General features: G+C 42.0%; 1 protein-coding gene across 2 annotated transcripts in view; it reads left to right on the top strand.

The window, feature by feature from the left end:
- LARGE1 (LARGE xylosyl- and glucuronyltransferase 1) overlaps positions 1 to 26,475 on the top strand; it is a 591,484-nt gene that overhangs the window by 501,809 nt on the left and 63,200 nt on the right. For both annotated transcript variants that reach the window (XM_043880667.1, XM_043880668.1), the window contains 2 exons: positions 2,261 to 2,373; positions 4,208 to 4,333. In XM_043880667.1, coding sequence (XP_043736602.1) covers positions 2,261 to 2,373; positions 4,208 to 4,333 — 239 coding nt within the window. The remainder of the gene's footprint in view (positions 1 to 2,260; positions 2,374 to 4,207; positions 4,334 to 26,475) is intronic.

Here is a 26,475-nt window from a genome sequence, read left to right on the forward strand (position 1 = left end):
TATCTTTCCCTTTCTCCTTTGTCTTTCCCTTCTCTCCTTTTCTCAGCTCTTTGTAAGACCTCCTCAGACAACCACTTAGCCTTCTTGGCATTTTTTGCAGGGCTTATGGTTAAACATTTACCAGCCTACCCCTAGGGCATGTGACAGTTTTCTGAGTTTGCAAGGGCAAGTAACCCTGGTGGCTCAATGGTAAAGAATCGGCCTGCAACGCAGAAGACATGAGAGTTCAATCCCTGGGTCAGGAAGGTCCCCTGGAGAAGGAAATGACAACCCACTCCAGCCTGCAAAACCCCATGGACAGAGGAGCCTGATAGGCTACAGTCCATGGGGTCGAAAAAGAGTCAGACACAACTTAGCAACTAAACTACAACAACCCAGGTAGAAACCAAAAGTCAGAAAAAGAACAAGTCTTGGTCTGAGTCACAGAACTCCACAGAGGCATTGCTGGGACTCTGGTCTGTGTGGTGTCGCTGAAGAAGCTCTGGCTTTGGAGTCAGGCAGATCTGACTTTGGATCTCATAGAACTGCTCTTGCACAGTGAACTGTTCAAGTGTCTGACCCAGCGTCAACCCCCCTCAGCCTCCCCTCCTACAAAATAAGGGTGACAATATCTAGCTTATCCATGTGCACAAAAAACCTAACAAAGCGCCAGGGAGATGCACAATAGGTATGATTTGCCCTTTAGACTTACAAGTTCAGATCTCTGTGTATTAGCCCATTCTTGCCATAACCATATATATGTATTTTTTTAATTTCAACTCTACCCAATGGACCAAACACCTTTCACAAAACAGTAAATATACTTTTTTCTCCAAATATGTTCCACTGGAGTAAGTTTTTTAAAAAAGTCTCTCAGTGTTGACATTTATGTGTGATTTGGGGAATCGGTTTCTTTCCAACAATCTTAGAAATGTATGTACTAGGTATCAAGTAAGATCATTTTTCAGCTGCCCGGAGTTTTCTCCACTGACTGTTCTGCTGAGCTAAGGCTTCCTGAGGAGGATTGATTTGGGAGCCCATGGGTGCCACAATTCCATCCACCAAATTAACTGCAGTAGCCTGCAGGGGCGTCCTTTGGCAGTTTGTGTTCTCTGCTGTGTACCTTCTCTGCATACGCTCACCAACCAGTTAGTGGACACTCGCTCCTAAGCTATTCGGCTAAGCCAAAAAATGCACTTTTCTTTTTAGACTTTTACTAATTTATTTTTACCTGAATACTACATTTAGTTGTTTTTAACATTTTTAAAAATACAAAGGTGCATAAAATGACAGTTTCCCTTCCATGGGAATTTCCATGGGATTTCCCCTGGACAAGAATACTGGAGTGGGTTGCCATTTCCCTCTCCAGGGGATCTTTCTGACCCAGGGATCAAATCCATATCTCCTGCATTGGCAGGTAGATTCTTTACCACTGAGCCACCAGGAAATCCCTTCCCTTCCTATACAGTCCCCCATTCACTCAAGTTTCTCCCATAAACCATCCCCAAAAAAAGAAGGTAGAGGGGAGGAGGAGGAAGCAACCTCTGACAATTAGCTTCTTATGAACTTGGAAGGCTCTTAGGGCCCCATCTTGAACACCCAGAATCAGCACAGCCTTCACCATACTTTCTACCTGTGCCTAATGCATTGGGCCAAAGACAGCTATTAAAAGCAGCAATGCTGCAATGAGCTCATCTGGCTTGTCAGGCGGTATAAAGCAAATTGGCAAAGACACACCCATAATAAAGTCAGAGAGGATCTGCTTTGTTTCTGTAAAGATGAATGACACAGTTTGTACAAACACCATCTATCAGCTAACCCTCGGTAGCTTGTCATTTATCTGGGGAAAACAGGAGAGAATCTGTGTTTACAGGGTATGTACCATATGTTGGTGTGCAGTGCTAGGCTCTTTTTTTCTTTTTTCTGGTGGTAAAATATACAAAACATAAAAATGCCGTTTTAACCGTCTTTAAGTGTACAATTCAATGACATTAGGTACATTCACCATGTTGTGTGACCATCATCACCATCCATCTCCAGGGAGCGCTAGGCTCCTTTGCCCATCTCACTTGATCCCTGCAGCGGCTTCTGCGATCTATGTTAATGTTCTAAATACAGTGAGGATATTTCAGAAAGACTATTTATTGTCTCCTACCAAGTACCTGGCAGAGCCTGGGGTGAACCCAGGCATGCTCGTCTCTGAAACACATGGTCAGGTGTGCCTGGCTCTCTCTCTTATCTGTGGTTTTTTACCTCTGTTTCATCCTATGCTGTTGTCCAGGGGTGATCCTGCTGCTTCTAGATAAGCTGCGGAAGATGAAGTGGGAGCAGATGTGGAGGCTGACCGCAGAGAGGGAGCTGATGGGCATGCTCTCTACGTCCTTAGCTGACCAGGTGAGTCACCAGTCTAGAAAGTACGGTTATTCCCAAGCCCCCTGGTATGCTGCTTCTCAAACCTGCATGTGGCTGGGTCTACATTGTTTTTCCAGCTCTTGCATGACTTCACACTTGGATAGATCTGCCTCATTCTTGCCAGCCTAAGACCACAGCCCTCTCCTTAGTTCATTCCCCTTGTTCATCTGTGTTTATCACACTTTTTCCTGCACACTGTGCATGCCAGGAACTATCTTCAGAAATAGGATTACAGGGATAAATGAAGGACAGAATCCTTGGCCTCAGAAAGTTCATAGTTTATTGATGTCAACTCACAAGTAAATGATAATTTGGTGTGTTAAGAGGAGGTCACGGTCTTCACCTCAATGTAGAATGCACAGTGCCTGCCCCCTGAGATTCCGAAATGCCAAGGCATATTTCCCGGACAAGATTTCATTTGCCTTCGTGGCAAATAGAATCTAACTTTTAAAGCCAAGCCTTTTGCTTAGCTCCTATACTGTGACCCCCATCCTCAAGGGGAATGAATTTAAATAGAAGGGACAAACCTCCTTGGCTGGTGAAATCAGCTTTTAATCCAGGCAGTCTGAAAAAGTCCATGAACTACAGCAAGCAACTAACATAAATTCATAAAATCCCCACTTCTCATTTTCGCTGAGCCTTTGACTTTGAATCTACTAGGGTTACACATCTTGATTCTGAGATTCCCATGTTATATGTGGCCATCTCGAAATGTAAAGATATCTCTGAGTTTGCTGAATGTTATCCTTTCCTGTTCAACCAAAAAGTAAGCCCACTCTCCTTGTTTTTGTTCATCATTCAGCTGCCTGATTCACTGAATTCTTGGAGTTTTCTAGTATGAAGGAAACAAGAAACTCTGTAGGGTTACTTTACTATTTTTTTTTTTTAGCATTGTTATTATTCAGTATTTCCCAAGCAGCCAGAAACTAATTTCCTTTTTCAAACAGGAGATATGGTATAATGAATGAGTTAAAAATTACCCAGGTAGGTGTTTTAAACCTGAGGGGAAAATTGTCCTCCATCATCATATTTCAAGTTGGGTCACAATGACTTGAGCGTGTCCCCAAAAGCTAGCAATTGCATGTCCATGTCCAATGAGGATGGTTTATTCAGCCATCTCCTTCCGTGAAGACCCATAATTCACCTTCCGGCACCACCTGTCAGCAGCTAGTTAATAAGCATAGCCTGCTGGTGCAGGAGCTTGGAGAAAAGCTGGAAAGAGAGGAAAGCCCCATAGAAAAGTCAGAGTTGACTTTGGAGATGGAGAGCGCAGATACAGGCCCCCTGGCCCACAGGAGCCCCAGGCACATCCATCTTCAAGTCTGCCCAGAGCCCCAGGAAATGCGGCTGAAGCAGGATGTATCATTTGTCTCAGCCCCTGAATCAGCGAAGCGACTTGTCATCACACAGTTTCCTCTCCAGGAGGCTCGGGATGGATGACACGGGGTCCCTCTGTGAGGTGACAAGAGGGCCAGAAAAGCGACTTCATTTATTATATACCAGCTCGAGTGGAGAAGATGCTCTTTGTCTGCCCCCTTGTCCCTTTGCTGGAAGGGGATCACTCAGACCAGCAGGACCTGTGAGCGTCAAGTCAGCGTGGGGCATTCGCCCCAGTGTAGGGGGATCTAGCCAAACAGGAATGCTTGGTTTCTAGAGATAAAAGGCACGGGAAATGCCCAGCAGGGCAAGCCAGCCTGTGCTCCAAGCAGGAGGCTCATGAGAGATTGCACAGGAGAGATGTCGTGCCTCGAGAGCCAGCATCACAAGCTGAGCCCATGTGACTGGTTGACTGTTGTCTCTGGCTTTTATCTCCCAGGACATTTTCAACGCTGTCATCAAACAAAACCCCTTCCTCGTGTATCAGCTGCCCTGCTTCTGGAACGTTCAGCTGTCGGACCACACCCGCTCTGAGCAGTGCTACAGAGACGTATCTGATCTAAAGGTAGGATGAGGAAAGCCCTGGTGGGCATGGGCTCATCCCCCGGGTAGAGTGAGGTGCCCAGCAGTGGCCGAGGGAGCCCGGATGGGGCAGCACTCTTCAGGGGCATGAGTGGCTCAGAGCCTGTGTGCAGTGTGGGGAAAGAGAGAAGGGTGCAGGAAAGCAGAATGAATGTGCTTCTCTTCTTTGTTTGGTTCCCCACCCGCCTTGTTTGGGCTTTCTGGAAAGCATAAGGCCTCCCAGCACAAGAACTAGCTTATGTGGTTATGCTTCCTGCCACCTGCTGCTGGCTGTTTGGGTTCATGTCAGCTCCCCAAATCCAGTCATTTAATTCAAACAAAGCATTTAGGGAGGGTCTACTCTGTAGATGTTGTTCAGCCAGATGCTGTAGATATGGATATGAACAATTTGTTTTCTACTTTCAAATCATTCTTGCAGAGAGGAACAGAGAAACAAGTGAAGAAATAAATGTTAAAAAAAAAATGACAGATGCTATGATAGCTATGAATGAGGTGAGCTGTTGGATAGCTATATAGATAGCTAGGGCTTCCCTGGTGGCTCAGAAGGTAAAGAGTCTGCCTGCAATACAGGAGGCCTGGGTTCGATCCCAGGGTCAGGAAGATCCCCTGGAGAATGGTCTTGGAGAAGGAAATGGTAATCCACTCCAGTATTCTTGCCTGGGAAATCCCATGGGCGGAGAAACCTGGTGGGCTATACCCCATGGGGTTTTGCAAAGAGTCGGTCATGACTGAGCAACTAACACACATATATGGATAGCTATTTATGATAGCATAAATTTTTCATTCAACTCCAGGGAGAAGGGACAGTGACAGAAAAGCCTTCACTGTGGTGTCTCCAAACACACCTGGTAGGGCCTAGCATTAGATAAAGGAGGGGATGTATCAATTACCTATGGCCATAGAAATGCTGCATAACAAGCTATTCTAATAAGGGCTTAAATCGTTGATTTAATCATCAATTAAATCATCTAATTGTAGACAATTTAGCTGATAAGTCTAAAAGTTGGCTAGATGATTGTCGGATACTTGGTGGCTTAGCCAAATGTCTGTGGTCAGCTTCAGACCAGGAGACTGGTGGCTAGCGCAACTGGGTTCTCCTCTAGTCCCTACTGTGTCCCATCACCTGGCCAGTCTAGCTTGTTCTCGCAGCAAAGCAGAGGTAGAAGAGGAAGCCCTAGGGCACATAAGGAAACCTGAATCCCTTTTGCTGGCATCCTATGTACCAAAGGAACTGTGGGACTGAGCCCAGAGTTAAGCGGTGTGTCAGAATTCCTTACCTATAGTTGTGAAGGAGTGAAAGAGTGAAGAGCTGACTTCAGCTATTAAATGATGGCTTAACGATTTAACCTAGGCCTGTCTGATACCAAGTGTGTTTTCCCTCTGGCTGTAACAAAGAGGAACAAGATACGTATATCCCTAGAGAGTTTATTTCATTAAAAATTTATACCCATTGCCCAGGTGACAATGTGGTAACAATAATTGCAAGTTATAAAAAGGAAAAGGGAACCAAACCTTACTTTTCTAATAAGTCAGCGTTTTCTTACTGACTTTTGGTCCATGTCTACATCGTGTGCATGTTATGTCTTATTCATGGTCACAATATACATGGAATTTTATACTCTTCCATTGCATAGCCATAACTGATACCTTCAGTTCAGTTCAGTTCAGTCGCTCAGTCGTGTCCGACTCTTTGCTACCTTGGTTGTTTCCAAATTTTCGCAGATATGAATATGTTAAAATCAACAGCTCAAAGTTCACACCTTCTCAGGAGTAAGATCACAGAGTCAAAAAGAAAGAACTGTTTTTTTAAACACAGTTGAAGTTCATTGCAAAATATTTAAAACAGAAGTACTTGCATTATTCATTCTTTCAATCAGCATTTATGCAATTCATTCAACAGGCCATGTACTTCGTAGACATAAGGAAAACAGCTGAAATGCACATATTTCCAAGAAAATCATGAACAAAAACTTCAAAGGATAGGAAAGTAAAAACAGCCTTATAAAGAACACCTAAATATTCTGCATAAAAAAATTTTAATGTTTTGAAGGCATAGTTGATCAGTTCATGTGGTACATGAAGTAAGCAGAGTCCAGAAAACAATGATAACATGTGACTCCAGGCTGGTAAAAAGCAGCTGCATGTGATCCTTGCTGGGTGTTTGCTGATTCTTGGTGGCTGGGAGCCTGGTATCAAGGTAGGCAACTGTATAATTATTTGTTCAAACAAGGGGATTCTCTCATGAGTTGCATGGAATAATAGTTGTCTTTCACCATCTCCCAGAGTTTGCTGAAACTCATATCCATTGAGTCGATGATGCCATCCAACCACCTCATCCTCTGTTGCCCCTTCTTTCTTGCCCTCAATCTTTCCCAGCATCAGGGTCTTTTCCAATGAGTCGGCTCTTTGCATCAGGTGGCCAAAGTATCAGAGCTTTAGCTTCAGCATCAGTCCTTCCAATGAATATTCAGGACTGATTTCCTTTAGGATTGACTGGTTTGGTCTCCTTGCTGGAGATCCCTTGGACTCTCAAGAGTCTTCTCCAGCACTGCAGTTTGAAAGCATCAGTTCTTCAGCACTCAGCCTTCTTTATGGTCCAACTCTCACATCCATACATGAAATATTGGAAAAATTATAGCTTTGACTATACGGACCTTTGTGGGCATTGATGTCTCTGCTTTTTAATATGCTATCTAGGTTTGTCATAGCTTTTCTTACAAGGGGCAAGCGTCTTTTAATTTCATGGCTGCAGTCACCATCTGCAGTGACTTTGGAGCACAAGATAATAAAGTCTGTCACTGTTTCCATTGTTTCCCCATCTATTTGCCATGAAGTGATTGGACTGGGTGCCATAATCTTAGTTTTCTGAATGTTGAGCTTTAAGCCAATTTTTTCACTCTCCTCTTTCACTTTCATCAAGAGGCTCTTTAGTTCCTCTTCACTTTCTGCCATAAAAGTGGTGTCCTCTGCATATCTGAGGTTATTAATATTTCTCCTGGCAATTGACTCCAGCTTGTGATTCATCCAGCCCAGCATTTGTATGATATATCCTGCATATGAGTTAAATAAGCAGGGTGACTATACATAGCCTTGCCATACTCCTTTCCCAATTTTGAACAATTTTGTTGTTCTGTGTCCAGTTCTAACGGTTGCTTCTTGAACTGCATACAGGTTTCTCAGGAGGCCAGTAAGGTGGTTTGGTATTCCCATCTCTTTAAGAATTTTTCTCAGTTTGTTGTGATCCACACAGTCAAAGGCTTTAGTGTAGTCAGTGAAGCAGAAGTAGATGTTTTTTCCGGAATTCCCTTGCTTTCCCTTGTATTATATAAGAAATAAAAAAAGAATATTCAAAGTAAGTTAGAAGAACAAGAGATTACCAAATATGAATAGGCCTATTTAGATCAACTAGAACTTTTAGAAGTGAAAAATGTAATTATTGAAATTATAAATTAAATGAATATGTTAAGCAATAGATTAGTGCCAGCTGAAGACAGATTTAGTGAACAGGAAGAAATATCTGAGGAAATTACCCAACACAACACACTGGGAAATAAAGATAGAAAAACAGAGGGAAGATAAGATATTGGGATGTGTCTAATTAGATTATAGGAAAGAAAGAAAGAGAAAAATTGGAAGTGACGCATCACTGGATGGGATGGTGAGTGGGTATTTTTCACCTGTTAAAAGGTATCCATGTGTTTTCTAAGCAGTTTAAAGAGAAAGGATTGTGTTTGCAAAGCAGTTTAAATAAAGAGAAAGCCACATTTAGACTTACAAGAGTGAAATTTCACCAAGATAAAGAAAAGTGGTTTTAAAAATAGCCAAAGTAAAAAGACAGATTCTCTACACAGCAATTCCATGTATGATGAGAGTTCCAACAGCAATGGATGTCCGAAAAGAGTAAAAAGAATACCTTCAATGTGCTGAGAGACAATAACAACACATTGTATACCTATGAAAACAATCTTTCAAGCATGAGAGAGGAATATCTAGATGAGTAAAAACGAAGAGAGTTTTCCATCAACATACATATGCAAAGCAGCTTCCAAAGGGTATGTTTTGGAATCCGTTGGAAAATGGTTCCACATTCAAGAAGGAAGGTTGAACAAACAAGTTAGAAATGTGTCAGAACTCTAAATAGAGTTTCTAAATGATAGCAATAATAGTAGTAATAATAATACTATGGCATGTCAGTTTAAAAACATTATACCTAAATTATCAGACAATAACAGTGTGTAATCAGGAGGGAAATGGTGAGACTTAAAGTACCCTGAAATTATTGCTTTGTTGAAGTGGGGTATGAGAGAAGTTAGAACTGTATGCATGGGCTTCCCTGACGGCTCAGATGGTAAAGAATCTGGCTGCAATGCAGGAGACCCTGGCTCGATCCCTAGGTCAGGAAGACTACCTGGAAGAGGAAATGGCAGCCCACTCCAGCATTCCTGCCTGGAGAATCCCATGGACAGAGGAGCCTGGCAGACTGCAGTCTGTGGGGTTGCAGAGTTGGACACGACTGAGCAATAGCACTTTCACTTTTGCCTATGCACGCTAACATTTCAAGATTAAGCTCTAATAGAATTGAAAAAGGAGGTGGGATGGTATGGAATAAGAAAAACCAAACAACCAAACAAAACACCTCAATTATTTAAAAGAAAAATTAGATTGCAAGAAAAGAAAAAAATAAGTGAAAGTTAAACTAGGGAGAAGTAGAAAACAAAAAATCAAGATGATATAAATAAGTTCCAGATATATCAATAATCAAATAAACTAATTTTGCCAGTAAGAAGATAGGTTGTCATATTGAATAGGAAACAATATCCAACATATGCCGTTTACAGAAGATATGCCTAATACAAAACAACCCATTAAGTTTGACAGTAAAAATTTTGGAAAGAATATCAAGCAGAAATCATCCCAAAGGAAACTAGGTAACTATCTTGATATCAGACAAAGCACTGGTAGGTACAGAGATGGTCACAACTTAAAAACATAAAGTACGTCAAGAAGATACAAGAATTCTAAACTTGTGTGCCTGTCATGCTGTTGCATATATGTATGCAAACCTGAATAGAACTCCAGAGAGAAACTGACAAGTCTGCTATCATAGTAGAATATTTTAACATATCCTTTTCAAATTGAAAGATCAGACATGAAAAAATGATATATATTCTTCTCAAGCTTACATAGGACTGTTATTAAAGAGTAACCACGTATTAGACCATAAAACAAATCTCAGCACATTTCAAAGAATCATACTAAATCATACTCATGGTTCTAAACAGAAATCATAATTGAAACTGAAAAGTACTTAGAACCAAATGAAAACAAAAATACTACATGCCAAAATTAGTGGAATGAAATAAACAGACAGGGAAACTTACAGCCTTAAATGCTTATAATAAAAGAAGAGCCTGAAAATTAAGCCAAATATACAACTTAAGATGATATATGAAAAATATTAGGATAAATTCAAAGAAAGTTAAAAAAGGAGCAGAGATCAATCAACAAAATCTTCAACAAATTCAGAGTTGGTTCTTTGAAAGAGACCCATAAAACAGACAAAGCCATGGCAGGACTCATTGAGGAAAAACTAGAGAACTCACCAATAAATCAATCAGTAGGCACACATGCAATTTCATTAATTCATTCATTCTCCAAATGTTTTTGATCCCAGTGATTCTTCTGAGTTTCAGGAATACAACCAAGATTAAAGCACACAAAAGCCTCTCACTTACGGTGTTTTCGGTCTAGGAGATACAGCAGAGTTGTAGGGGATAATATGAGAATACTGTGAACAAAATTATGTCAATAAATTTGAAAACTGTGAAAAGAACATATTTCTAGAAATGTATAATTTACTAAAACTGACTTAAGATTATTTTCTAGTCATTAAGCTTCCTTACAAAGAGAGTAGCAGCCCTAGATAGTGAAAAGAAGTTGTTCTACCAATTTTTTTAATCAAAAGATTATTTCCAGTTTTAAGTCAACTTTTTCAGGGAATAGGAAAAGAGGACACTTTTTCATTCATTCAGTGAGGCCAGGCTTTCCTTGATATCAAGCCAGTCAAGGAGATTACAAAAAAAGGAAAATTGCAGACCTATCTCATTCATGAATATTGATGTAAAAATCTTAAGCAAAATATTAGCAGACCAAATCCAGCCATGTATAAAACAGATCATATATCATGGCCAAGTTGGGTTTATTCCAGGAAATCCAAAAGTGATCTAACACTGAACACATCCACAGCAGTAATTTAGCATGTTAATAGGTTGAAGGAGAAACGCTGTCTGGCTATCTAAATAGATGCTGGAAAGTTATTTGATAAAATTAAATATTTGTGACAAAACCTCTTATGAATAGTATCTACTGAAAACCTACAGCAAGCTTTTGCTAAGCATTTGCTTAGGGCTGTGCTTAAAAATGAAAAGAAAACAATAGGAAGCCCAGGAACACCCACACGTTTATGAAAATTTGATATATGACATTATATGAGACATATATATGAGATGGCATTGCTGGCCATTGGAGAGAAGATGTAATTTTCCATAAGTGGTGTTGAGGCACTTAATTATGTATGAGAATCAAGAAAAAATGAAAATGGGTCCCTGTCTCACACCATACACAGAACTTACTCTGATAGAGACTTAAAGGCCAGAGGGCTTCCCTGGCAGTCCAGTGGTTGAGTCCACGCTTTCACTGCAGGGGGCACAGGTTCAATCCCTGGCCAGGGGACTAAGATCCCACATGCCGAATAGCACAAACAAAAAAATAAAAAGTGAAAAGCCAAATTAAGCATTTATTTTTTAAAAACTAGGAAACTAGCCTATTACCTTAGAATAGGAAAGAATTTACTCAGTAAGACACCAAAAGTGATAGTTGCTCAGTTGTGTCCAGCTCTTTGCGACCCCATGAACTGTAGCCTGCCAAGGCTCCTCTTGCCATGGAATTCTCCAGGCAAGAGAATGTTTGAGCACTATCCACTGGAGTGGGTAGCCTTTCCCTTCTCCAGGTGATCTTCCCGATCCAGAGATCAAATCCAGATCTCCTGCATTGCAGGCAGATTCCTTACCGTCTGAGTCACCAAGAAAGCCCAAGACACCAAAAACATGTATATCAAAATGAAAACATCAGTAAATTCAACCGCATTGAAATTAATAACTCATCAAAGTGGTATCAAAAAGAGACAACAAATAAATAGTTGCAACATGTAGCACTAACAAAGGACTAGTAAACAAAGTATAGAAAAATTTTTAAATTTTAAGAAAAACATGTGAAAGCTATAGAATGATTTCACAGAATTGCAAAAAAAATGGCCAATAAACACTTGAAAGGATGGACAACCTTTTTGTTAATCAGGAAAGTGAAAATTAAGACCACAGATAATTAGAAAAGTGGTAGTAATACAGTCTCATTTATCAGTAGGAATGCTTCTATACTGTGTTTTTTGTTATTTTAGTTTCTTTTTTTTAGTGTTTACCTTGACTGTTCCTAAGTTTCACTGGTGATAAAGAATAAAATCAGTACTTTTTTTGTTTTTTTAGCGTTTATTTCTTTATTTCATGTGGCACCTTAGTTCCCCAACCAGGGATCAAACCCAGGCGCCTGTACTGGAAGATGGAGTCTTAACCACTGGACCTCAGCGAAGTCCCTCTCCTATAGTGTTGATGGAAGTATCAGTTCGGTTCAGTTCAGTCACTCAGTCATGTCTGACTCTTTGCAACCCCATGTACTGCGGCATACCAGGCTTCCTTGTCCATCACCAACTCCTGGAGCTTACTCAAACTCATGTCCATCGAGTCAGTGATGCCATCCAACCATCTCATCCTCTGTTGTCCCCTTCTCCTCCTGCCCTCAGTCTTTCACAGCATCAGGGTCTTTTCAAGTGAGTCAGCTCTTTGCATCAGGTGACCAAAGTATTGGAGTTTCAGCTTCAGCATCAGTCCTTCCAATGGATATTCAGGACTGATTTCCTTTAGGATGGACTGACTGGATCTCCTTGCAGTCCAAGGGACTCTCAAGAGTCTTTTCCAACACCACAGTTCAAAAGCATCAATTCTTCAGCACTCAGCTTTCTTTATAGTCCAACTCTCACATCCATACATGACTACGGGAAACACCATAGCCTTGACTAGACGGACCTTTGTTGACAAAGTAATGTCTCTGCTTTTTAAATACACTGTCTAGGTTGATCATAGCTTTTCTTCCAAGGAGCAAGCATTTTTTAATTTCATGGCTACAGTCACCATCTGCAGTGATTTTGGAGTCCAAAAAAATAGTCTGTCACTGTTTCCATTGTTTCTCCATCTATTTGGCATGGATGCCATGATCTTAGTTGTCTGAACGTTGAGTTTTAAGCCAACTTTTTCACTCTCCTCTGACTTTCATCAAGAGGCTCTTTAGCTCTTCTTTGTTTTCTGCTATAAGGGTGGTATCATCTGCATATCTGAGGTTATTGATATTTCTCCTGGCAATCTTGATTTCAGCTTGTGCTTTATCCAGCCCAACATTTCACATGATGTACTCTGCATATAAGTTAATTAAGCAGGGTGACAATGTGCAGCCTTGACATACTCCTTTTCCTATTTGGAACCAGTCTGTTGTTCCATGTCCAGTTCTAACTGTTGCTTCCTGACCTGCATACAGGTTTCTCAGGAGGCAAGTCGGGTGGTCTGGTATTCCCATCTCTTTAAGAATTTTCCACAGGTTGTTGTGATTCACACAGTCAAAGGCTTTGGCGTAGTCAATAAAGCAGAAATAGATGTTTTTCTGGAACTCTCACTTTTTCAATGATCCAGCGGATGTTGGCAATTTGATCTTTGGTTCCTCTGCCTTTTCTAAAACCAGCTTGAACATCTGGAAGTTCGCACTTCACGTACTATTGAAACCTGGCTTGGAGAATTTCAAGCATTACTTTGCTAGCGTATGAGATGAGTGCAATTGTGCAGTAGTTTGAACATTCTTTGGCATTGCCTTTCTTTGGGATTGGAGTGAAAACTGACCTTTTCCAGTCCTGTGGCCACTGCTGAGTTTTCCAAGTTTGCTGGCATATTGTGGGCAGTACTTTCACAGCATCATCTTTTAGGATTTGAAATAACTCAGCTGGAATTCCATCACCTCCACTAGCTTTGTTCATAATGGTGCTTCCTAAGGCCCACTTGACTTCGCTTTCCAGGATGTCTGGCTCTAGGTGAGTGGTCACACCATCGTGGTTATCTAGGTCATGAAGATCTTTTTTGTATAATTCTTCTGTGTATTCTTGCCACCTCTGCTTAATATCTTCTGCATGGTCCATACCATTTCTGTCCTTTAATTGTGCCCATCTTTGCATGAAATGTTCCCTTGGTATCTCTAATTTTCTTGAAGAGATCTCTAGTCTTTCCCATTCTATTGTTTTCCTCTATTTCTTCACATTGATCACTGAGGAAGGCTTTCTCATCTCTCCTTGCTATTCTTTGGAACTCTGCATTCAGATGGGTATATCTTTCCTCTTCTTCTTTGCCTTTGGCTTCTCTTCTTTTCTTGGCTATCTGTAAGGCCTCCTCAGACAGCCATTTTGCCTTTTTGCATTCCTTTTTCTCGGGGATGGTCTTGATCACCGCCTCCTGTACAGTGTCATGAACCTCCGTCCATAGTTCTTCATGCGCTCTGTCTATCTGATCTAATCCCTTGAATCTGTTTGTCATTTCCACTGTATAATCATAAAGGGTTTGACTTAGGTCATACCTGAAGGGTCTAGTGGTTTTCCCTACTTTCTTCAGTTTAAGTCTGATGGAAGTGTAAGTGGATACAATCCAATTGGATAAACACTTTGGCACCATCTTGTAAACTGGAGTCATGCCTGTTTTACAACCTAGGCTTGGCTGGAATTGGTCAAAAATTGAGACGTTCCTGCAGAAAGCAAACGGAGACAGATGGAAGTCAGGTCTTGCATCCTCATAGTAAATGACATTGTTTGAGTAGGAGAGGATGTGGTGGACTTAAACTCTCAAGTCTTATTTACATATCCAAAAAAAAAACAAACATAAAACTTCCACCAAAATTGGTGCAACTAAAAACCCTGGCAGACCTTAAAAAAGAAGGAAATTATGACACAGGCTATAGCATTGATGACCTTTGAAGACGTACTCAGTGAAATACCCCAAACACAGGACAGGTACTGTCTGAGTCCACTTATGTGAGATACCTAGAACAGTCAAATTCACAGATACAGAAAGTAGAATAAAGGTTCCCAGGGGCTGCGATTAGGGGAGAATGTGGAGTTAATGGGTACAGAGTTTGAGTCTGGGATGCTGAGAAAGTTCTGGAGACGGACAGTGGTGATGGTTGCACCACTATGTGAATGTGCTAAGGGCCCTGAACTGTACACTTAGAAATGCTTTAAATGGTAGCTTTTATGTATATTTTACCACAGTAAAAAAAATTATGGGGTGGAAGGAACTTGGCAAGTGTCCTATGAAATTGGTTGTTCCTAGAAGGATTAGTATGAGCTTCATTAAAGAAACCAATCTTAAGCCAGTATATTTGGCATGATTTCTGAATAGCTCTATATCGGCAGCCATAGTTGTGAATTTTCAATTTTGACATTTTATAGATGCCAACAAAGCTTGGTCTCCAAGTGTGTGTCCCATCTTCCCACCACGCATGTACCAATGTGCTCACGTTCCAGTCTTTACTGAGTGGTACTATACGCCAGGCACTGTTACAGGTCCTCATGATGCTGCAGGCAAAGCCACTGGTCACACACAGCTTAGGCATTGATGCAGCAAATTTGATTTTGCTTAGTGGTTGCTTCATTATTTCATTTGATGGGTTCATAGTGACAATGATTTGTGAACCCTCTTTGGCAGCCTCTTCTGTATGTAAGTAGAGGAATTTCCATGATATGACAAAACCACAAAGAATGATTTAAACCAAGTTTATTCATCCATATCTTTTTAGATAAACCTAGAAAAGAAGTCATTTTACCCACTTACAGCTTATCTCACAAAGACTGACACTGAAGCCTGAAATACAGGCCAGGCCGTATATAAGAAGAGGAACTGCCCTGGAGTGAGGGGAGAGAATTAAGAGATGAGGGAGAGAGATTGGAAGGTCTGAGCCCCACCCTCTGGGTCTTATCAGAGTTTGAACATTGATAAGGAGCCTAAAGAGCTGGTCCAAGAACCCAGCATGTCTGTAGGTCCTTCCAGGCCAACCTGGTCCTCAGATTCCGGTGAAAGGTGCAACTCTGATGTTTTCTTTCTTCTTCCTCCCACACTCTTCATTCATTCATTCATTCATTGTGTTCAACATCTGTAAAGAACCTCCTGTTTGCTGGCTATTATGTCCCTTCCTGGGGAGTATCCAGGGTACCCTGAGCTCTGCCCTCCATCAGCTCACACTCTGCTGCCCAAAAGGGTAGCCAACCTGTGAGAAGCCCACCTGTGGGACCCCCAGGCACCTGAGCTGGGTCAGCTGATGGCAAATGTCGGCTTAAGCGAGAATCATAAAATTATGTTAACCTTGACTGTCCTCTAGGGCAAACGAGGGCCAGGTCTTTTTATGGTGGATCGTGCAGTGGGACACTTACGTGACTGCCCTCCTGGTCCTCTGTGGAGAGGTTCCTTCTCACGGTTCCTTCAAGTCAAACAAGAAGTTAAGGACTTCACAAATCAACTGAAGAAGAGTCCTGTATTTTTGCATTTCCTCCACTCTTTTGCACTCATCTCACCCACACCTCATCTGACAGTTTTGTTTTGTTTTTGTAGTCATTTCTTTTCATTGAGTTGTTCCAGAATGTTTAACTTGCCTTTCATGGAAATAGTGACTCTCACTTAATTCAAAGAATGTTTAATTGCATTTCCAATCACATTTGAAGTAGAAGTGGCATAGGAACACATTTGGTGACAAATAGGGCTTCCTCCTGGTAGCAGAGAGCTCAAGTGTAGGAGCTGACAGGCTCCCACTTCCTGCTAGAGAAGGGTTTACCAGCCTTGGCATCTAGCCTGCCCTGAATGTCAGCCGACAACTTTGTGCTAAGTATAGGTTGGTTAAGAGAAGGTCTCAGGGGAGAAATGGTTTCATTGAGGAGGCAGAAGTAGATAGGCTTTTGGAGCTAAGCAATCTTGTAAATTCTAATGACAGTTCTGCCTCTTATCAGTTCTTTCTCTGAAGGACTTGAGTAAGTCACTTAACCTCTCAGGCTCAGTTACAAGATTCTCGATAAAATGGAGGCCATTATTCTCGCCCCATCTCAGCCAGGCCCCTTGAGTACTCCATTGAAATGCACTTGACTTTACCTCAGCCTTTTGTGTTTCAAAGACCTTCATTTTTATCTCTTCCATCCTAAAGCTTGATGACTCAGCCTTCCCTGGCTGAATCTTAAAAGAGAAGGACCCCAAGGAGCAACTTTTTATCCCTTCACCAGGAGTGCAGACTCAGGAGACCAGCAAAGAAGCTGTGGGCTGGCTTAAAGGAGGGAGATAGGAAGAGATTCTAGGAAACTGTCTGGTCCTTGAGTCTTGAGTAGACTGTTTATTAGCTCAGAAATAATGGGCAAGGGCAGGAAGTGGCAAGCAGAGGGTCCATCCTCAGGTCTGAAGAGCCCAAGGTTGAGTAAGCCATGATTCCTGCCCTTGGGAAAGTCACAGACTATTTAGGATTAACCAGTAAGGAAATAGAAAATCCCAGTGCAGCCTGCTAAGTGCTGTGAAAAGTGAAGAAGTGATAGTGTTAGTCACTCAGTCGTGTCTGACTCTTTGCGACCCCACGTAGCCTGCCAGGGTCCTCTGTGCATGGGATTCTCCAGGCGAGAACACTGAAGTGGGTAGCCATTCGCTTCTCCAGGGGATCTTCCCGACCCAGGGATCAAACCCAGGTGTCCCACGTTGCAGGTGGATTCTTTACCATCTGAGCCACCAGGGAAGCGCTCAGTGCTGTGAAGCAGGGAAATAAAGGGAGAGTGAGAGCCGCAGGAGGAGCCCTGTCTAGTTGGGAGCATGATGCCATCTGTGTCTTGGAGGGATTTCTGTATCCTGTTATCCAGATTCGACTGCTTTCGTGTCCTCTGCCCTCACGTCACTCTTCAGCCCCCAAACACCCAGGCTGGCCCTCTTGCCAAGTCTTTTCCCTGTTGCTCCTCTACTTAGGGACTTGGAGAATGGGGAGTGAAACTCACATGGAAGTTAGGAAGGACAAACCAGATGCTGGGTAGGCAAGCAATAGGGATGGCGCCATGGCTACAGAAACACCTGCCAAGAATGCACTGACTGCTTTCTGGGATCAACAGGAGACACCTCAGAGGAAGCCAACTGTGACCAGGACCTCAAAGGATAGAATGGAATATTCCAGGTAGATTGGATGGGAATGGTGTTCCCAGCATGGTGTCACTTAATCTTGACAGAGGTTTCACTGGGTGGATTCCGTTCAGCTTGTTTTATGCATCAGAAAATGAAGCATCATACACATTAGTCACTTACTTGCCCCAAATCACACAGCTCAGTATGACAGAGGTGAGCTGTCTTCTGAGTTCCCACCTGAATGTATTTTCCCAGAAAAATGTTTTTTGTTAGTTAACAGTTCTATAGAATTATTCTTGTGCGTGTGTGTGCTAAGTCACTTCAGTCATGTCTGACTCTTTGCAACCCCATGGACTGTAGCCTGCCAGGCTCCTCTGTCCATGGGATTTTCCAGGCAAGAATACTGGAGTGGGTTGCCATGCCCTTCTCCTGGGGGATCTTCCCGACCCAGGGATCAAGCCCGCATTTCTTAACGTCTCCTGCATCTGCAGGCAAGTTATTTACCACTAGTGTCACCTGAGAAGGCCAAATTCTTGTGAACCCTCTTTAAATTAAGTGGATTTTTGAGAGCTAACCCCAGAACAGAGACCCTTAGTATAACATTCTCTCCTTGAAAGAACATTTGAATTTGAAGCAGCAGGCACGGATGCTGAATTTTTGAATTGGGAACTGCGTGCACTTAAAAAGAAAAACCCTAAAGGAGAGGAGAAAAACCAAGAGAAAACATGCCATCCATATGGGGAAATGATCTATGTTCCTAGAGGCAATCTGTAGCATTTGCATAAGAGGAGTAGCACATAACTCAAGTTTTAAAACATTTTATAATACTTAGAGAGGTGTCAGATTTCGCATCTTTTGAGGAAGATAAGGGACCGCCGTGGATTAGCATCCTGAGCCAGCCGTAGCTAAGCAGACTGCAGTGAAAAATGAAGCAGGGGAAGCCTGAGAGAGGGTAATAAGAATGATGAATGGTGAGGTTGATTTTGGAAGATTGGGGTGGATTGAGGAAGAAAAAACAGTTGTGTTGGGGGAGAAGATCTAAAATCTAGAATTACCACCTTCCATCCAGCCCCCTCTTTCCTTCAGGCCAGTGCCTGTTTGATTTCATTGCACGACCCACGTCCGAGGACTCGAGTGTTTTATTGTCTCCGTGCCCTGCCATGGCTGGTAAACCCGAGGAGTTCTGGATTAAATATGAGGCGGCTGGCCCCTATCCAAGGAGCCTGTCTTTTGGCCGTCGCTCTGTGGCTCATACCTGGGAATCGCCCATTCACCCAGCAAACGGGAGCACCCACTGTGGGCCAGACTGCAGCGCTGTCATTGGGCTATTTAAACCTCTGCACCTTGTCCTCACCTGAGAAAGTAGAGACGTAATCATTCTACGGAGGAGATGTAAAGATTAAAAGAAGTGGCTCTTTAATACGAGACATGTCGTAAGCCTAGCATTCTTTCTTTTTTGCCTTTTGTATTTTTTTAAATTGAAGTATAGTTGATTTACAGTGTTGTGTTAGTTTCAGGTGTATAGCAAAATGATTCACTTATTTATGTGTGTATATATATACATATATATGTTTATGTGTGTATATATATATAAACAATATTTATATACACACATACGTACTTTTTCAGATTCTTTTCCATTATAGGTAATTACAAGACAATGAATATAGTTCCCTGTGCTATATAGTAGGTCTTGTTCTTTATCTGTTTTATATATAGTAGTATATATCTCTTACACCTAGTATTCTTTTTAAAAAAAAGAAAAAACTGCCAATTTCTTAATTCCATTTGTTTTCAAAGAGAAGGATGGTTTTTCACGTGGCAGTGCTAAAGAGCCCCAGCCTGTAAAAAGATATTTTCCTATAGCACATCTCAGTTGTGGTCTTTTGTTTTCTTGTCTTTTTGTTTGTCTATTTCTGGACTGTTATTTGACGTGAAAAGGTGCATGCCTGCTGTATTTCCATTGAATTGTACTCCAGTCCATTAAAGATAGGTCCTTCGTTTTATTTTTCTTTTGCTATCTGAATTTTTGTTTTTTCAATTGAAGTATAATTGCTTTACAATGCTATGTTAGTTTCTGTTTACAACACTGTGAATCAGCTGTGTGTATACATATATTCCCTCCTTCTTGAGCTTCCTTCCCAGCACCTTCCCCATCCCACCCCTCTGGGTCATCACAGAACACTGAGCTGAGCCAGGATTCTTGTTATTAACAACCTGTGAGTATGGTTTGCATCCTCTTGGGGTAATGTTCAGTCAGACTAGCAGGCAAAACCTGTGAACCAGGTGTCTTCTTCCTCACCCACTCCAGTGCTTACCTTTCACAGGCCGGAATCGGGGACCTGCAGAGGGGAAGGGGCTCACCCCAGGTTAAGCACTGATGGGTGGCCCATCGCCTGATGTCTTGACATTGTGCTAGAGAACGGCTCACCCAGTGGAAGGGACTTGAGGTGCTTTTAGCTTTTGTCTTTCCTCAACACTCACCCATTCTTGGCTCATGGGGTACTTTTTAGAACTTAACTCCGTTGATTGTTATTGATTTAAGTTATCCATCACTGGCTTGGTTACACAAAGCTGAAGTTTTGGTGCATTTATTCCTGGAAACATCAACCCTAGAAGCCAGCCAATGACCCTTGGAGAGTTTGCCTTTCTATATAGCACTTTGTGGAGCATGTGGCCACACAGTTCTGAGAACCGTTAATGGGTTTTCTTTAAGACAGAGGAGAGCTGGGGAGAGGGAATTTCTGCATATTGTGTACTGTACCGGATGCCATACTATAAAATCCTGCACCAGGGAAATCTGACCAGTTTTATGGATCCCCCCAGCCTTTTCCCCCAAACATTCTGTGTCAACACACAAAACTGACTGTGGAATGCCTTTGGGACAGGTTCCTGAGAAGCCCACCATAAGAAACACTTCCCCAGATACAGTGGGCTCTATTAAGAAGGAGAAGGGTTTTGAGAGAGTGGAGCACCAACTAAGCAGTGTTTGTTAATTATAGACATGAGTCACTGAAGTTTTTAAGAATGGAGAGATGATGAGTTTGATAGGAAACAACATTTTTACCTAAAAATCCCTGTATGAAGAGGGAAACAATTTCAAATATATATTTCTAAAAGCTCCATCTCTGTTACAGATTCTTTATAAAAGGAGTTACTTTTACATTCATCACATTTACATTAAAGGGTCAGATTCAGGGGTGTGGTGTTTTTTTTTTTTTTCCAAAAGCATGAGATAGCATGCCACCGACAACCATTTTTTCATAAAAGCAGAAATGCGTGAATCATCTTTACATATTTCATCTATTGTACTTCCTTTGCCTTGAGTTAACTAGTGAAGCTCTGTGTTGGCCAGAGGGTTTCATTCTCATTCCTCATGTCACTAGAATGTATTGGAAAAAGTCTGATATCTTCAGTCTTTATATAGTTACCCAAATCAACGCCATCTATTAATAATAGTACCAAAGTACTGATGCGCATGGGCTTCCAGTGTTTTTTACAAACTTGCCCATCAGTGGCGCGGTACTGGAATTCACTAAGAGGCACTCCTTCTGTAACTTTTCTTAGAATCCTCTTGTTATTCCGGTTAAAGCAACTGTACCTTCAGTGATTCCACACATGCACTCTCCATAAAACATTATCATCATTGAAGTAGGAATTCACTGCTTAGAATAGAATTTCCCCAGGACATCTTTCCTATAGCACTCACTGGGGAGTTGCTTTTTGTGTATTTCATTTTCTAAACAGAATCTTGCAAATAACATAAGATGATGCACGTCCGAATCCTCTGTACTTTGATTTAACTCTATAGCAAACCTCCCATGTAATTTGTTCTAATACTAATTTCTTCAGGCTTTCATCATCTGTTTTCTAGGACTCTTCCTACAATATTTGCTGACCAAGGAATTTACTTCGTTTGTTACCAGATTATCTTCTGTGTATTTTTCCAGCCATTTTTGTCAAGGCAGGAAAAACAAGTGTTTTCCTTATTGGATTTTATTATCTTTCATTTTGATGTATGAAATCTCCAAAAAGACTGCAGAACCCTTTTCATGGGGTTTTAGTGAATGTTGTAAAGTTCAAGACTGGCTATCACAAGATTTAAAACGTCATCAAAAATTTATAGAGGCTCATCTTCATATTCTGGATGCTTTGTTTTTAAATGTCTTGCTAATCATGCATCTTTGTACTAACGTTAAGTAATATCTCAAGGCATAATACGCACTTGGGGTGAAGTTTTTCCTTTATGATCATGCTTGTAAATTGTTTTTGAAGTAGTCTTGAGGATTTAATTTTTCTTTAACCAATTTCTTGTCAGATCTAATTAGATAGGCGTTTCTGTACTTGGGGATGTAGCTAAGAAAGAGCTCGTGTTGGGAACAGAAGAATCAGCTCAGCTGTTTTCTTGCTGGTCACATGCTTGTGTTCTTAGTATTCTCAATCAGTCGTCCCTTTGTAGAGCTCTTTTTTTGTTTTTAATATGCACTTTTATTTGGAAGAATTTTAGACTTGAAGAAAAAATCTAAAAGTAGCAGGTAGAGTCCAGTTTTCCCTAATGTTAACATCTTTGTGTGTGTGTTCAGCTGTGTCTGGCTCTGCTATCCTTTAGACCATAGCCCTCCAGGCTGCTCTGTCCATGGGATTTCCCAGGCAAGATTACTGGAGTGGGTTGCCATTTCCTTTTCCAGGGGATCTTCCTGACCTAGGGAAAGAACCTGCATCTGCTGTGTCTCTTGCATTGCAGGCAGATTCTTTGCCCGCTGAGCCATTGAGGATGCCAATATCTTATGTAACAACTGCCAACTTGTCAAAATTGACATGCCAACATGGATGCATTGCTGTTACTAAACGTCAGGCTTTAGCTTCACTTCACCAGTTCTTCCCTTTATGTCCATAGTCTCCTCTAGTCTCTGAGAGTTTCTCAGTCTTTTTTTGTTTTTCTTTCATGATTGACCTTGATACTTCGGAGGTATGAACTGATAAGGTAGTTTATAAACATCCCTCAAACATGTATTCTCTCGTGATCAGACTGAGGTTATATAGGTCTTTGGCAAGACTGTCTCAGAAGTGAAATGCCCTCCTCATGACATTCTGTCTGGAGGAATCTCATCTCTACCCGTGGCACCACTAAGGTTGATAACCACCTTTCCTTTTTTTTTCTTTTTTCTTTTTGAATATTTTATTTTATTTTATTTATTTTGGTTGTGCTGGGTCTCTATTGTGGCATATGAGATCTTTAATTGCAGCATATGGAATCTAGTTCCTTGACCAAAGATTGAACCCAAGCCCCCTGCAGTCTTGGCCACTGGACCACCTTGCCAGGCTTCTGTGCCATAAATTACTATGTTTCCCTTTCCTTCTTCCTGTTTTGGAAGTGAGTCAGGATACCTACCTGAACTGGAAGTGAGCTAATTGAGCTCCACTTCCTGGGGAGGGGGTGGAATCCACGTCTGTCACTGGGGTTCTTCTCTAAGGAGTTTTGTCTCTTTCCCCCATTTATCCTTATTTCTTAGATCATGAAGTCATATCCCCATGGGCTCATATAGATTTATTTTGCACTTTGAGTTATAATGCAGGACTCTTTTTAAGTCCTTTGTTCATTTTGTGACAGTTATTTTAGTTAAATATTATTGTTATTATCAAGTAATATTCATAAATGCACTGAAAGAGTTATTAGTAGGATTGGTAATACACTTAGCCAGGCATATTTGTTCCTCAGTACAGCTCGATATGAGGGCTCGGGATCCTGCCCTCTGCCCTGACACAGTGAGACATGGAAACTCCAGTGACAGAGCCCTCCTGCCTCTCCTCCTCTCTCTGCTTCTTGCTCTGTCTGCCTCCTCTGTCCTGGCAGGGTGACTTCCGGCAGCCTCCTCAGCTAGTATGGAGAGCTTCGTCATTCAACAAATACATATCGCACACTCGCTGTGGCCCAGACACCATCCTGAGCACTGATCGTGCATGGTGAACCAGATAGTGGCGGCTCTGCTCTCCGAAGCTTATATTCCAGTGCAGAAGACAGATATCAACCAAGAAAACAAATGATCAAACTGGTCCTTTCAGGCAGGAAAACACACTGTGATGAAATCCAAGCAAGGGAATGTAAAAGTGACGAGTACTCAGGATCTCAAATTGAAGAGAGAGACCCCTCTCTCCCCCAGTGACCCTGCAGGGCAACTCTGTTGACCCTTCCTGGGACTCATGTGCGTGAATGGTCTGGAATGTCTCATTGGTTACGCCCTTCGAGTTGCATGCCCTTGCTCTGGCAGGTCAGGCCTGACCAGTAGCCCTGTTATAATCACCGGAAGAAGGCAAGGTCTGGTTCTGTGAAGGAAAGTGCAGAGCATGCAGAAAAGCGACAGCAAGGCCTGCTGGGATCCTGGAAGCCAGCTTTGCCTTCTCGGAGTTTCCAAGCAATGACTCGGGGGGCGTTACTAACATTCTACCAAACTGGCTGCTCAACCAGCCTTGATAGCATCCCTCACCTGAAGAGTTCATACCTCTCTCTGGAAGTGGAAACTACTTCTTTCTGTCCTCCTTGTCCTCAAATCAATGGAGACACCCTGGAGGACCCTGTGGAGATTCAGTGAAAGTGAGTACGCAGTAAGTCCTCTACATACGAACCTTCAAGTTGTAAACTTTCAGCAATGTGAACATGCATTTGCACGTCCAGTCTTGCAAGTCAGTTCATCTCTCTGGCGTCCATTGTTACCTGTGTGCGTCCTCTACAAGCACTGAACAGCACTGTGCACAGTACCGTACGGCAGGAGGTATTCAGAAGAGGCGGCAAGAATACACAGAGGAACTGTACAGAAAAGGTCTCCACAACCCAGATAATCACGACGGTGTGATCACTCACCTAGAGCCAGTCATCCTGGAATGCAAAGTCAAGTGGACCTTAGGAAGCATCACTACGCACAAAGCTAGTGGAGGTGATGGAATTCCAGTGGAGCTATTTCAAATCCTGAAAGATGATGCTGTGAAAGTGCTGCCCACAATATGCCAGCAAATTTGGAACACTCAGCAGTGGCCACAGAACTGGAAAAGGTCAGTTTTCATTCCAATCCCAAAGAAAGGCAATCCCAAAGAATGCTCAAACTACTGCACAATTGCACTTATCTCACATGCTGGTGATGTAATGCTCAAAATTCTCCAAGCCAGGCTTCAGCAATACATGAACCGTGAAGATGTTCAAGCTGGTTTTAGAAAAGGCAGAGGAACCAAAGATCAAATTGCCAACATCCGCTGGATCATTGAAAATGCAAGAGAGTTCCAGAAAAACATCTATTTCTGCTTTATTGACTATGCCAAAGCCTTTGACTGTGTGGATCACAATAAACTGTGGAAAATTCTGAAAGAGATGGGAATGCCAGACCACCTGACCTGCCTCTTGAGAAACCTGTATGCAGATCAGGAAGCAACAGTTAGAGCTGGACATGGAACAACAGACTGGTTCCAAATAGGAAAAGGAGTATGTCAAGGCTGTATATTGTCACCCTGCTTATTTAACTTATATGCAGAGTACATCATGAGAAACACTGGGCTGAAAAAAGCACAAGCTGGAATCAAGATAACCTGAGATATGCAGATGACACCACCCTTATGGAAGAAAGTGAAGAACAACTAGAGTCTCTTGATGAAAGTGAAAGAGGAGAGTGAAAAAGTTACCTTAAAGCTCAGCATTCAGAAAACTAAGATCATGGCATCCAGTCCCATCACTTCATGGCAAATAGATGGGGAAACAGTGGAAACAGTGGCTGAATTTATTGGGGGGCTCCAAAATCACTGCAGATGGTGACTGCAGCCATGAAATTAAAAGATGGTTATTCCTTGGAAGGAAAGTTATGACCAACCTAGACAGCATATTAAAAAGCAGAGACATTACTTTGTCAACAAAGGTCCATCTAGTCAAGGCTATGGTTTTTCTAATAGTCATGTATGAATGTGAGAGTTGGACTATAAGGAAAGTTGAGTGCTGAAAATTGATGCTTTTGAAGTGTGGTGTTGGAGAAGACTCTTGAGAGTCCCTTGGACTGCAAGGAGATCCAATCAGTCCATCCTAAAGGAGGTCAGTCCTGGGTATTCATTGGAAGGACTGATGCTGAAGCTGAAACTCCAATACTTTGGCCACCTGATGCGAAGAGCTGACTCATTTGAAAAGACCCTGATGCTGGGAAAGAGTGAGGGCAGGAGGAGAAGGGGACAACAGAGGATGAGATGGTTGGATGGCATCATCGACTCAATGGACATGAGTTTGGGTGAACTCTGGGAGTTGGTGATGGACAGGGAGATCTGGCGTGCTACGGTTCACAGGGTCGCAAAGAGTCGGACACCACTGAGCGACTGAACTGACTGACTGACAGCAGTGTATAGAGTACAATAGTTTAGTATCTTGATTTCAAGCCCTGGATGCCCAGAAGTAAGCATTAACAGCAGCAGTGATGTTGGCACTGCTATACTTTTCAAGGTACTGTACTGTAGGATGAAAAATGTTTTCTTTTTTGTGTATTTTTGTTTTTTATGTATTATTTGTATGGAAAGTATTATAATCCTATTACAGTACTATATACTCAGTTGTGTTAGTTGGGTGCCTAGGCTAACTTGGTTGGACTTACACACATGCTCTCATTCATATGTTTGGATGTGGGGGACTTAGTGTAAAGTTTTAGTAATTAATTTCCTCTGCAGGGAACACATAGGGCTGGTCCCCATCCATAGGTCGAGTGACTGCAGAGAAGTCATGCTAGGCAAAGTCATAGAAGATCCTTGGGCTGAGTGCATCACTTTCCCACTTCTGACTCTCAGAGATCCATCTGGAATTCTTCAGATAGACCAGACAGAATCCAAT

This window comes from Cervus elaphus, chromosome 22, assembly GCF_910594005.1.
Source record: "Cervus elaphus chromosome 22, mCerEla1.1, whole genome shotgun sequence".
In the NCBI taxonomy this organism is placed as follows: Eukaryota; Metazoa; Chordata; class Mammalia; order Artiodactyla; family Cervidae; genus Cervus; species Cervus elaphus.